Here is a 12,365-nt window from a genome sequence, read left to right as displayed (position 1 = left end):
TTACACGTTAATTACCGCAATCTTCGCAATCGTGACGCATTTCCGTAAAACTGCCTTAATCAGTTTTTTTTTGTCAAGATTAAAGTGTACGTGTACGAGAGATATAATTTTCTCATCATGAGGAAAAAAACAACATTACACTTTGAGGAAAAATAAATGGTCTAACTTAAATTATAATTATTTCTAGCCCTAACCATATTTTTTGCAGTAAAATGGTAATAACAACATGCATATAAGATCATAATCACTTATATAGTAAGTTATATATTATAGTAGAATTTAATATAAAAAATGACTTTCTCGGCCACAATTTATAGCAATTATTTCTCTATGTGATTATAGCTACAAATACATTAAACATTTTTTCCTCAGTGTTATTATTGAAAAATCGTATAAATATCTTTTACTGAAGATCAGATTATTATTCTTTGTATGAATAGGAGTCAGTCATGATAATAGAAAACTAATGCACATTTCAACAAGTCTTCCGTAAATTTATCGTCTGTGCAGAACTTTGACGTTAAGATTAATCACCAATATTTACATGCGGAAAGTTTAATGATAAAAAATTACTAAAAATTTTATAACTCAGGAACAGATCGACATTTTGTAGTAATTAAAATTCTTTCATTATTAAACTATCTACTTTCTATCTACTTTTATGATCAACTATCGTTTCATATATGTTATTAAAAAATTTTCCGTCCAGTGGAAAAAATCCAGCAAAATTTGCTATTATTTTTGACGAGATAGACTCTACTGACAGTCTATTTTCCCGCGCTACTAGAGAAATATATATAAAATAAAAAATAATTTATATAAACATGAAAACTGTATTTTTCCCGCGTATTGCTAATCAACTCAATATTTCCATTTTTAGGAGTGATTGTAATCATTGTGATCTTCATAGTTATTTCAATCTTTGGTAGCAAACTATTTAGTAAATGTAACGGAAAACGTCCAAAAACGGGCACTCATTATAACACTCGTCAATTTTTGACACTTTTATTCAAATTTTGTTGAATATTAATATATACGTAGATTTATTCATTATTATTTATTATTTATTAATTATTTATTATTATTTATTATTTATTATTATTTATTTATTATTTATTAATTATTATTTATCACATATTTATTTTCCTTTAAATCCTTATATACTTTAATATTTGATAATATTCAAGCGCAAGAGTACCCAAAACAGGCAGAGTGCCGGCTACAGGACGCTTTTCCTCTCTCACTTGCGAGTAGTCGTAGTGTTCGTGCGATTTCGGGTACGAGCAGCGTTATTTATCACAGCCGTGCACCGAGGCCTACGGAAATTACGTCGATTCCAGTTTCCGCGATTAACGCAGCCGATATGGTATGTAACGAAACTAACGCGTCATTTGTGCATACGCGACACGCGCGCGCGCGCACACGTGCTGAATAAATCAGAAAACTTTATGCAGATATTCTTTCGTCAGATCCCGCGTAATTACGATTCCTGACGTAGCTTGCATTATTACGCTAATGAGATACAACATCTCGTCGTCAACTCAGATACTATATTATCCGCGTAATATCAAGCACAGGGAAAGACAACACGAAGAAATAACAAAGAATTCGCCGTAAAATCCAAATGATCTCCGAATGCTCATCATCCCGCTCCTTCTCTCGTACTCGCTTTAATCGAGAATCGGCGTGGTTAAACTGCGTCAGATAGCGACGACGGGAAGAGACGAGAGACGAGACCGAGCCAGCGACGCGATGCGAGGATCTGAGCAAGGAGAAGCGCGGCGAGAGGGAGGAAGGAAAGAGGTCGTTCAGCGCACGGAGACAGCACGATAGTCCCTAAAGTATATTTGCATTTGCATTCGGTAATTAAACTCCCTCCGTTTCCGCGATACTAGACTCCCTCCAGCTCGTTCTTATCGTAGTTTGTCGAAGAGGAGCAATTGGTCGGCTCGAGGAATTCCAAATGGCTTTCACGTGCCCGCGAGGCACGTGACCAAGTTATAACGGCCGGAAGTCGGCGAGATACAAAACTGTCTAGCGATCCGCAGTGATTAATTGTTCCGTTCAGTTAGACAGGGAGAAAGAGAGAGAGGAAGAGATACCTACCACCCTCTTTCTGCTCTTGCCACCCACTCCCCGTGGTTCCATTAATTAAGTAATTAAACCGCTGTCGCTCCGCCTCCAGCATCGAGATTGACGTGAGATTTCGTACGAAACAGATCGGGGGGAGAGCGTCCCGTTGCAATTTGTGTGACTTACCGTACCGCTGTTTCGAGTCGTGCGACTCGTCCTCGCGGATTGTCCAATTAGGCTTGGCGACGCCTCGCGAACGCTCGCAGGACTCAACGTGTAATTGAACGATCGATCTCGGGCACAACTGTTGTATGTTTCAAACTTGAAGTAGATCGCGGTCTTTAATCGTCGAGGGGACAAGTTGCACGACGGGCCAAGTGTTGACTAATGCAAGCGGCGAAAGTAACAGGCGAGGACCTTGCCCGAGGCAATTGCGTGCGCGATCTGCGTGCAGCGGCACGTTTTCCGCATTCGTCGAATTGTTTTACGCGAACACATCGGCACTTCGTGCGCAATTACCGACTTTACGTAAGGATCGGGACAGAATCGGTAATTGCGAGCGAAATAGTGACAAAAAGCGGCGGCGCTACGTAGAAATTCATGTGTCGTCCCGGTCTGTCCCGGAGTCACGTTTTTCAAACGTCGTGATGCCTCGGCGTTTACGGGAAGTACACATGACATCTGCGTGTTATTTCATCCGAATCGGTTGAAAATCACGCGGCTCCGATGACGACAGCGACGAAGGCGGAAAAGAAGAAGCGAGCAGGACACGAATAGCCAAAGAGAGAAGTAACTTTCCCCCGATATAATTCACTCTCAAACGGCGATGTACCGCGAACAGGTGTTAGCCGCGGCTATACCTCATAATCGTGAATTGCTCGATCATTATTCCGCTCGCGTGGTTTCGCATTAACGCCGCATTAACAGAAGGAATTCTTGTATCTTGCCCTCACGAAAATTCTTGTCTTTCCGCGCGTAGAATTTAAAGCGCGAAATTATTACTAGTTTTTATCAAAGCGTCACGTTCTTAACGCGTTCTACGTCGAACTGATTCTACGTGACTCATCGTGAATGCCATGCGAACTACAGAGGTCTACTCTCTAAGTTGCTCGAAATGCAATCTCATTGAAAACGAGCGACATGTGACAATAATTTCACTGGAAGTGATAGTGAAAATACCGCTACTCGAAATTGCGAAAGTGAATGCTTCGCTCGGCCTTAAAGTGGATTCTGACTCCATATGAGCGAATGTGTTCCTATTACGATGAAGTGCATCAAATATTCACTCTTTAACATTGACTAAAAATATTCTGTCAACGACTCAGAATGGCGATTTCGCTCTGTATGAATGAAAAATCACACAAAATCGAGTGTTATTCTACATTTTGAGTGAAATTTTACTCAGAATGAATTCTGACTCTATATGAGCGAATGTTCAGATTAATATTTTCATTTATTATTTCCTTGCCCTAATCAAAAAACATTATTAAAATTTACTCAAACTAACTTTTCAAACGTTATCGTTCTTAAGAACATATGTTTTGTTTATTCATTACAAATTTTCTCAACTTTACTGAATCAAAAATTAGTAGATTCATATTCCTCGATGTTGCCTACTAGTTAAAAAAGCATTGAATGTTGATCACTTTTACGAAAGTTATGAGCAAATAAAGACGTGTTGAGTTTTACTCGTGTTTAAGGTTTGCGTAACTTTTTAATGTTTAAGGTTCTAAAGAGGTCAATTACTTTAAAATGTTGATCATGGTTATCAAATTCAAGAGTAATTTTTTACCATAAAATATTCTCCGTATAGAACTGCCACAACGGTCGAAATCATGGGTTTGTAATTTCTTACAAAAATTGCTTATAATAGTAATTGCTTATAAAACTTACTTTAATTTCTCGTAAAATTACTGAAATTTATGACGGTGCATTGAATACTTCTGATTGACACACGTTAAATAAAACCAAGAGAAGCAAATAAATATATTTTTTCTTGCATTACATGTTTTCTCAAAAACCAGTCCTTTCGACCGCTTTGGCAGAAAATAGGCGGTGTGAAGGAGAAATTATTTTCTCTATTCGTTTGCATAGATACGCGCAAGTACGATCGCAGAGTCTGGGCCCGGACTCGCGTACGCGTTCTTGTTCGCCGCAGAAGTCGGGGCATCCACTCGATATCCCGTGTCTGCGATATCGGCGAAGTTGGCCACAAGAGACCGAGCCTACTTGGCGGGTACAATAAAAAGAGAAATATCGCGGCGAGGTGGGAGGCGGGAAGAAAAGGCAGGAGCTGCAGTGAGCCCGGGCGGCGCGCATTGCAAGCCCGCGGCTACGCGCTGTAAAATGAGAAATGCATGAGAAAGCCGGGGAGGGTAAAGGACTTACCGTCGTGGGAGTCGTAGAGGTAGATGATTTTCTTCCAGCCGTAGTATCGCACCGTATCGATGATAGCGCGATGGTAATCCGGTCGCATACTTATGGCGAAGTCCAAGAGACCCGAGGATGGCGTCAGTACCTGGAAATATACAATAATCCTGTGCATTCTCGTGCGTTCTCCACCTTCTCATCCGCGCCGATCGTTCTTTTTTCTCCAGTTAGTCACGAAATTTCAAGCCTACGACCCCTCACGACCTCGCACCGTGCCATGGGTACCTCCTCTCATTGAACGCACCGCCGAAATTAATTCTACTTAGAGATGGAGGCTGCCGTGAGAAACTTTAATCCGAGTCGGCGCGCGCAATCGAGCCCCGCTCATGAATTCTCTTTGAAACTTTATTCCTAGCGAGTGTGCAACTGGTGCGCGAGCGCTGCTCGTGATTTACCATCGAAATATATACGCCTTTTGATACTAATTCCACTTCGTCGACTGCCTCGTCGAGTCAGTTCTTTTCCCCGCGGAACGTTCTCGCAAGACGATGCGACTTTCGCGCAGTGATCATTCATGGGAACACCTGTTATCGATCGGAACGACGTCTCTTTTTGAGCTCTTATTGAATCTACCTACCGATATTGTCGAAGCGCGGCATCAATGCCGCTCGCGCGTCTCGCGACGAATTAATCACCGTCCAGCTGCCAATAGTCATATTCACGTATTGAATTTTCAACGATATCGGTAGCGCCTGCTCGCCTTGGTAGGAGCGAGGCCAGCAACGCAGACGGCGGTAACCGAGAAGGATCTCATGGAAATTGAGAAGGATTTTCTCTATATAAATGGCCGTTCCTGGCGAACCGTAATTGGCTCCAAAAAAAAAGGAGTAGAGAGCCGGGCGTCGAATCAGCATTACCGCGCGATTACCATTTAAACGACATTCGTTCGGCGTTCGTTACGCGCGCATATATACATATATACTTATAGCCGCGCGCGCGGAAATATATCGTGGGAAAAATATACACACACAATACAACACACAGTCGGAATACACACGAGCTCTGTAGAGACTAACGCGATATCAGTTTTGCGGGGTGGGTACGGCGGTGCGATAAATGCTGCAGCCCCGCAATTCGAGCCGGCGAATAAATTTTCGGCGAGCCAATTCATTCCGAAATTCAAATTGTAATATGGCCGTATGTATACCGTATACATATTTACATATTTCTATGGATGATCCTATGAACCATCATCGCGCGTCTCGCGCCACCGCTAATTATCAGCTGCAGCGAAACGAAACTATTGATTTCGCTCGCAGCGATTATTGTCGCATGCACCTTGCATGTATTTCCTCCCCCCTCTCTCTCTCTCTCTCTCTTTTTCTCTCTCTCTCTCTGTCTTTCCCTCTCTTTCTCTTTCTTTCTCTTTCTTTTTCTCTCTTTCTCTTTTTTCTCTTTCTTTTTGTTTCTATCTTTTTTTCTCTATATCAAATGGACAAATACAATAGGAATATTTACTTCTATGACAACAAGTATAAGTTTACTACTATGAGACTCCACGACTCTTGCTTTAAGTGCTAATTAATAGGCCACTAATTGATCTCTAAAATTCTTGAAATAAAATCGAATTATTTAAAACGAATACAAGGTGACAATATTTTCACTCAAAGCGATAGTGAAAACGTTAATGTTCCAAATCATACGAGTAAATGTCACATTTAAACTTAGACTGGATTCTGATTGAAAAATCACTCAAATTCAAATAACTTGTTAGTCACTCTAATTTCCGAGTGCAATTGCACTTCAAAAAATTTAGAGAGGGCATACTGCAAATTCTACATATTTCATCACTGGAGAGTTCAGGAGGTACCAAAATGGTTAATAAATTTAAAAAATGTTGATAACAAAGTGACGATCGTCACTAACACGATCACATTGTCCTTTTCGTATATCATGCATATGTACAGGGTGTCCGATAACTCATAGAGGAGCCGCGGTGTACAAATAGATTAGACTAAACTGAGTAAAAAATTCTTGTACCATTCCGCGAACAACCACGTAAAATTTTAAGTTATTAATCAATGAGATTCATGAATGATTACGCGCCATACGGTAGGTGATGGCAATTAAAAAAATTAGTGCATTAACGCGCACAACTGTACAGCAAACTTCTTTAATTAATAACTGAACATCTACGTGGTTATTTGGAAAATGGGAGAACATTTTCGTTCAGTTTGACTTAATATACAAACGTACTTAGCATACAGCGATAGACGTCGTCATCACAGCTCATCTACCGTATGGTATGTAATTTTCTTTGATTAATAACTTAGAAGTTCACGTGATTATTAATTTATAATTTTACATGGTTGTTCGCAAAATGATAGAGAAATTTTTTACCCAGTTTGACCTAATCTATCTATACCGCGGCTCTTTTGTGAGTTACTGGATACTGTAGATCTTGTATAAATGTGTGCTTTTTTGTTGTACAATATTTAGCAGAAAACGTAATCATGCATATGTAGAAATTTTTCTGCAAATTTTTAATTTATTCTTTAATATCTAAATTAATTAATTTAGTTGTAAAAGTATAGCAATTTTTTTGAAATTTATCTGAGTGGAGCAAACATTTTTAGCGTGTACGAGCTGCAAAACTTTTGTATCAGACAAATAGTTATACTAACTGATAACTCGAGACCTTAATTTTAGAATTTGTTATCGTATTCGTCATACATATCAAGCGATACTCCAATTCATTTTGGCGCGTATTTTTAAAGCCTTTGTAATTCTGTAACTAATACATAAACATTTGAACATATTGCAGAAAAAAAATCAATACTTTTTTCGATGAAGTTTCAAAATACGACATCCCCTTAACGTGTTAAATATTTCCGCGTGCTTCGTGAACGCGCGTAAAGTGAAATCTAAATTTCATTGATAATTCAACAAACCAAAGCATCGGAACCAACAAATCAAAGCAATACCTTTTTGATTTCCTTACATGTGTTTCGCTTTGATGCACCGAAGAAAAAACCGGAGAAACAGGTTTCCGTGAATAAATTAAATCCGAAACGAGACTTCTTTTATTATCACAGCGTTTCGCAAAGAAAAAAAACGTCGACCGTAAAACCACCTAATTGTTGAGTGAAACATAAATGCGATAAAAAAAAAGGAAAAGGACGAATCACGGGATTACTGATGACTACGCAGTTCCGCGAACGCCCATGAAGAAATCGGCATTGACGTGATTCACAAGAGGATAAATTTAATCTATTATATACGCCTAATTATTGTTATTCTATGACGAGGAAAAAAGTCGAGCCTTGAGTTTACCTTCTCGGGAAACCAGGGTGTCACGAACGGCATCTGAAAGGTGTTGCTGTAAGAGTGCAGCGTATCGAACGAGTCTGGACTCACGGCGCCCAACATCGAATACACACCTCTGCTGAACTGGCTGCAGACTGTAACAGGCAAAATTGACACGGCGACCGTTATCGTCAAATATAATAATAATAACAAAAAAAAATTGCCGTATAAACAGTTTCTTAATACTTAATTGAGATCTAATACGATTTCCTAAAATAATTATATGTAGGTTCTGATCATGTGTGGAAATTTTCTAAACATTCCCAAGTATGATATAGACTCTAACCCAAACCTGTTCCAAATAGATACATCGTACTTCAATATCAATTAGTAATCCATTGTTATCCTAATAATAGAAAATTTTTTAGGGTATAATCAGAATGTGTACTGATTAGTCAAATAATTGACGTTGCGATTCTAAGTGGAAATTCCAGAAGTAAAAGAAAAGCTGTGAAAGAATGAAAGAAAGAAAGGAGCTACAGAGAATAATAGAGTAATAATTAATATTTTCAAAATTATGAGAATACAGAAATGTGAAACGTGTTCGTTTTAAAATGCATAGGCTGTTGTATAGTCATTCTTATAACTTGACGATTGTTAATTGTGAATGATTACAATACGATTGAATGTTTAACGTGATATTAAAGTTTTATATTTGATGTAAAAATATAATATATATTGTTTTATTCAAGATATTTACAGTTTATTTAAAAAAAGAGGTTAAGCAAGATACTCGAAATAATTTGAGTATCTAAACTTTGTAAGTATTTATATTTTTGTAAAGTGTGTGTAAATACTCAAAACGTTTCAGATATCTTGTTCAATATAAATATAACATGGAAATCGAAAGAAAGAATTCTAGGAAAACATTCAGTAGAGAAAATATGGGATCTTTGTTTGGATATCTTATTTTAAAATAAAAATTTTGTTTAGAATTTTTTATTTTAAAATTTAATGCTCAAAGTGCTCAAAATATTTTGTTTTTAAATTTTTATCTTATTAAATATAATAGTTTGTTAAAAAAAGGAATTTTCGATTTGATACTATAAAAGCGTAAGAAAATATTAAAAGAAGTTTTCAGATATTTCGTTCAACATGAATATAACATAGAAATTGGAAAAAAGAACTCTAGAGAAACATTTAGTAAAGAAAATGTGGGATCTCGGTTTGGGTATTTTATTCTAGAATAAAAATTTTTTTCAGAATTTTTTATTTTAAAATAAAATGTTCAAAGTGCTCTAAAATATTTTATATTTTTGAATCCTATTAAATATAATAGTTTATTAAAAAAGGAGGATTTTCTATTTGATATGATGAAAGCATACCGATATTATCAACTAAAAAAAAAGTGTGAGTTTTCGCGATATTCCCGTTTTAATTTTGAACAGACAACTCACGTTTGGAACAAGAATGGGATTCCCAATTAATATTGTAGAGAATGGGATAATCACAAGTTTAAAACAAATTCTAAATAACAATTAGAATTAAATCATAATACTGTTTTGGAAAATTTTAAATAATATAATGTTAAAGTTTTATATTTGCGGGTCGCAGTTGATTGTCATAGCTGGATTTACTTCGATATAAAGACAATCGATCTCGACGTTTATTTATTTTACTCGCAGGTCTTTCAAACGATGTCTTTACATAATATGTCGCTCTCCCTTTTCAGACCCTTCTTTTGTTGAATATTTTTTCTTACTCGTACCTCTCCGTAACTTCTTATTTTGCATACGCGCATAGCGAGCACACGCTTATACATATTCACGAGAGTTTTTACTTAAAAATTATAAAGCATCTTTTTGCGAAATATTTGCAAACACTCGAGAACTCGTTTAACCAAGACCACGCGTTTATTTTGCCTCTTTTGAGATGCAGCCCCTCCCCGTATAATAATAATAATTCCGACGGATATTTATTTAAAAAGACGCGCGCGCGCACGTGCTACGTCGCGCTATAATATCTGCGCGGACAAATGTTTGCGCGTCGCCGTTATTTATACGTCGTTATTATTTAGCATCAACAAATACGTTATGCACTGTATGAAGATCGAGCGGTTGTCATACAATGGATAAATCTCGTCGGCCATTATGCGTGGTCGTCCACAAAGCGCAATAATACCGCGAAAGTGTCAGCTTGCGGTACACACTGAACGCCTGCTGGATAGATCCGTTTTTATTAGCACGCCACGCAAACAAAAAGGATCGCCGATAAAAACGATGTGTGTGGGCGCGGTAGCCGCGCGCAGATCTAAATTTGATTACCGCACTAACAAAGTCGCTTTTAATAACACGGGGCAAATAATTGAGTAAGGAGCCGCGAAAAAAAGCGATAATGAATGAGAACGCAAGGAGTTTCTTCGTCGAGTTCACTCTGATGTCGATAAGTATCTCTCCTTCTTCCTCCCCCCTCTCTCTTTCTTTCCTCTTTTTCTTTTTCTCGCTCTCTCATATCTGTCAATTATTCAAATAAGATATCGTTGATAATGCAGTTACGATAAATATGTCTCCACCTCAAGAAACGGAGCCTCGCAGCTGCATTATTTAGTGCACCGGGGTCAGCGCATCGCGGGCGGATACCTTTTTGCACCCGTTCGATATTCAGCGTCCAACGCGAATACTGAATTTTTATTGAAATCCGCGCAAGAAAGACGATACGCAAAAGGACGCGAATATGCAAACGGCGCAGCATTGTCGTTGGGAAAAAGATCGAGGTGACAATGCATAGAGTCATATATATATATATGTGTGTGTGTGTGTGTGTGTGTGTGTGTGTGTGTGCATAAAGAAGAGCGCAATTATAGGCGCGATCATTATCTCGCCGAGTATAATTCGATGATTCCGCGAGCAAACAGAGTGCGGCGTCGCGCGCTGTGTTCAACCGCAACGATCGATACGCGGCCGGAGATAAATGGCGATGATGGACAAACGCGATAAAACGTACCAAAAGAACGGGCCACGGAATGGGTGGGTGGAAAAAGAGAGAGTGACGGAGATAGGGTATCGGCTGCACCGATTGCGAAGGTGAGGGAAGATTCAAACGGTTGGAAGCGATCCAACGGGGAAGGTAAGGCGCGCCGCAGATAAAAGAGTGCTGGAGCCGAGGGGAAAAGAAACCGGGCTCTGGGAAAACCACGTAAAAGAGGCGAGCCCTACAAGTTAATCGCGAACGAAGACACTGACAGGAATCGCGCGCGACCTCAGATTTTTGCATCGCGGGCTTGTCTAAATAACTACGCTAATTACAGCGCTTAATGCGAATAACATCGTGGCCCATGCTGTTGCTGTTGATTTTTCAGCCGTGTGCGTGCTCTTTGGCTCTCTCTCTCTCCCTCTCTCTCTCTCTCTCTCTCTCTCTCTCTCTCTCTCTCTCTCTCTCCCTTTCTCTCGTATTTCTTTCTTGAATCAAAAAATATTATCTTACCATTTCAGACGTTTCCCGTTAATTTAATTTAGTGTGTCGCCAATATACTCGCCGGAAATACATAGCTATAGGGGCGATTAGCAATATTTATCTTGTGGCTGGGATGGAGCGACGCCGAGTGAATTCCATTCTTAAGAAGACGCGAGCAGAATATCAAAATAAGCAGCATCGTGTTCTGCGCTATTTTCCTATTTAGTCGTATAAAATTGCAGACGCCTGTACTGTTGCAGAGCGAGCGCACAAATGTCAATGAGTGGCGGAGTAGCCCAGATATTGTATGAAAAATTTGAGGCAATTGTATCATAAAACGAGTTTCGTGAGAATTTTACAAGACTTGCGCTTTATACACATTATGTGAACATTATCTAATTGCTCATGCAATTAAAGAAAGATTGACCACTCGAGAGCTGAGATATTTGTAGCTAAAATTGATACTTTTTACGTGTTCCTCGAAATTAGCATGCTATTTTTAATTTCTATTTTTAATATCTTCTAAAATTGCATGCGAAATTTTGACGAAAAAGTAATAATATTAAAAATTAATATACAGATATTATACACAAATTTCAGAATTATTGATTATTTGTTTCCGAAGCATAGCATTGGAAATTTCGTAATTTGTAACAATATTCAAAATTCACGTTCACATATTAAAATACTTATATACCCTTTTTATTATATGTACATCTCTATTAGACAAACTGATGCATAAATATATTATTCATCGGAAAAATAAAAAATAGTGGTTTCTTTGCAATTATTTATTTATTTGTAATATTGTATATATACATTTATCTCAATTCCGTTTCAAATTAACAATAATATTTAGTGAAATAAATGTATGAAAGTTTTTATATTTAATAAATGGTATATTTACGACTCCCTCGATACGCAACTAAAAATACGGCACATAACTGTACAATTACTTTAAAAAGCTCGAATAAAACTACATATGTTTATAGAAAGTAAAAGTACAAATGTCGATAAATAGTAGAGTACCTCATGTTATACATATAAAAACTTAAAAAAACTTCTTATCTATAAAATTTCTTTTTTTGATACGGGATACTCCGCCATCCATTAACATTTGTACTTTTACTTTGTATAAGCATTTGCAACTCTGTATAATCAAA

General features: G+C 37.9%; 1 protein-coding gene across 1 annotated transcript in view; it reads right to left on the bottom strand.

Annotated features, from left to right (window-relative positions):
* The window catches only part of LOC116850211 (glutamate receptor 1), a 432,489-nt gene that overhangs the window by 125,799 nt on the left and 294,325 nt on the right, over nt 1-12,365 (bottom strand). Inside the window, exons 3-4 of the mRNA XM_032828214.1 lie at nt 7,777-7,904; nt 4,462-4,591 (exon numbers count right to left, since the gene is read on the bottom strand). Of these exons, the coding sequence (XP_032684105.1) occupies nt 4,462-4,591; nt 7,777-7,904 (258 nt within the window). The remainder of the gene's footprint in view (nt 1-4,461; nt 4,592-7,776; nt 7,905-12,365) is intronic.

The sequence above is a fragment of the Odontomachus brunneus genome, unplaced genomic scaffold (assembly GCF_010583005.1).
Source record: "Odontomachus brunneus isolate Ranch 3 - 2012 unplaced genomic scaffold, Obru_v1 Obru_scaffold_137, whole genome shotgun sequence".
Classification (NCBI taxonomy): domain Eukaryota; kingdom Metazoa; phylum Arthropoda; class Insecta; order Hymenoptera; family Formicidae; genus Odontomachus; species Odontomachus brunneus.
The sequence above is the reverse complement of the archived record's forward strand: the minus strand, read 5'-3'. Positions and strand labels throughout refer to the sequence as shown.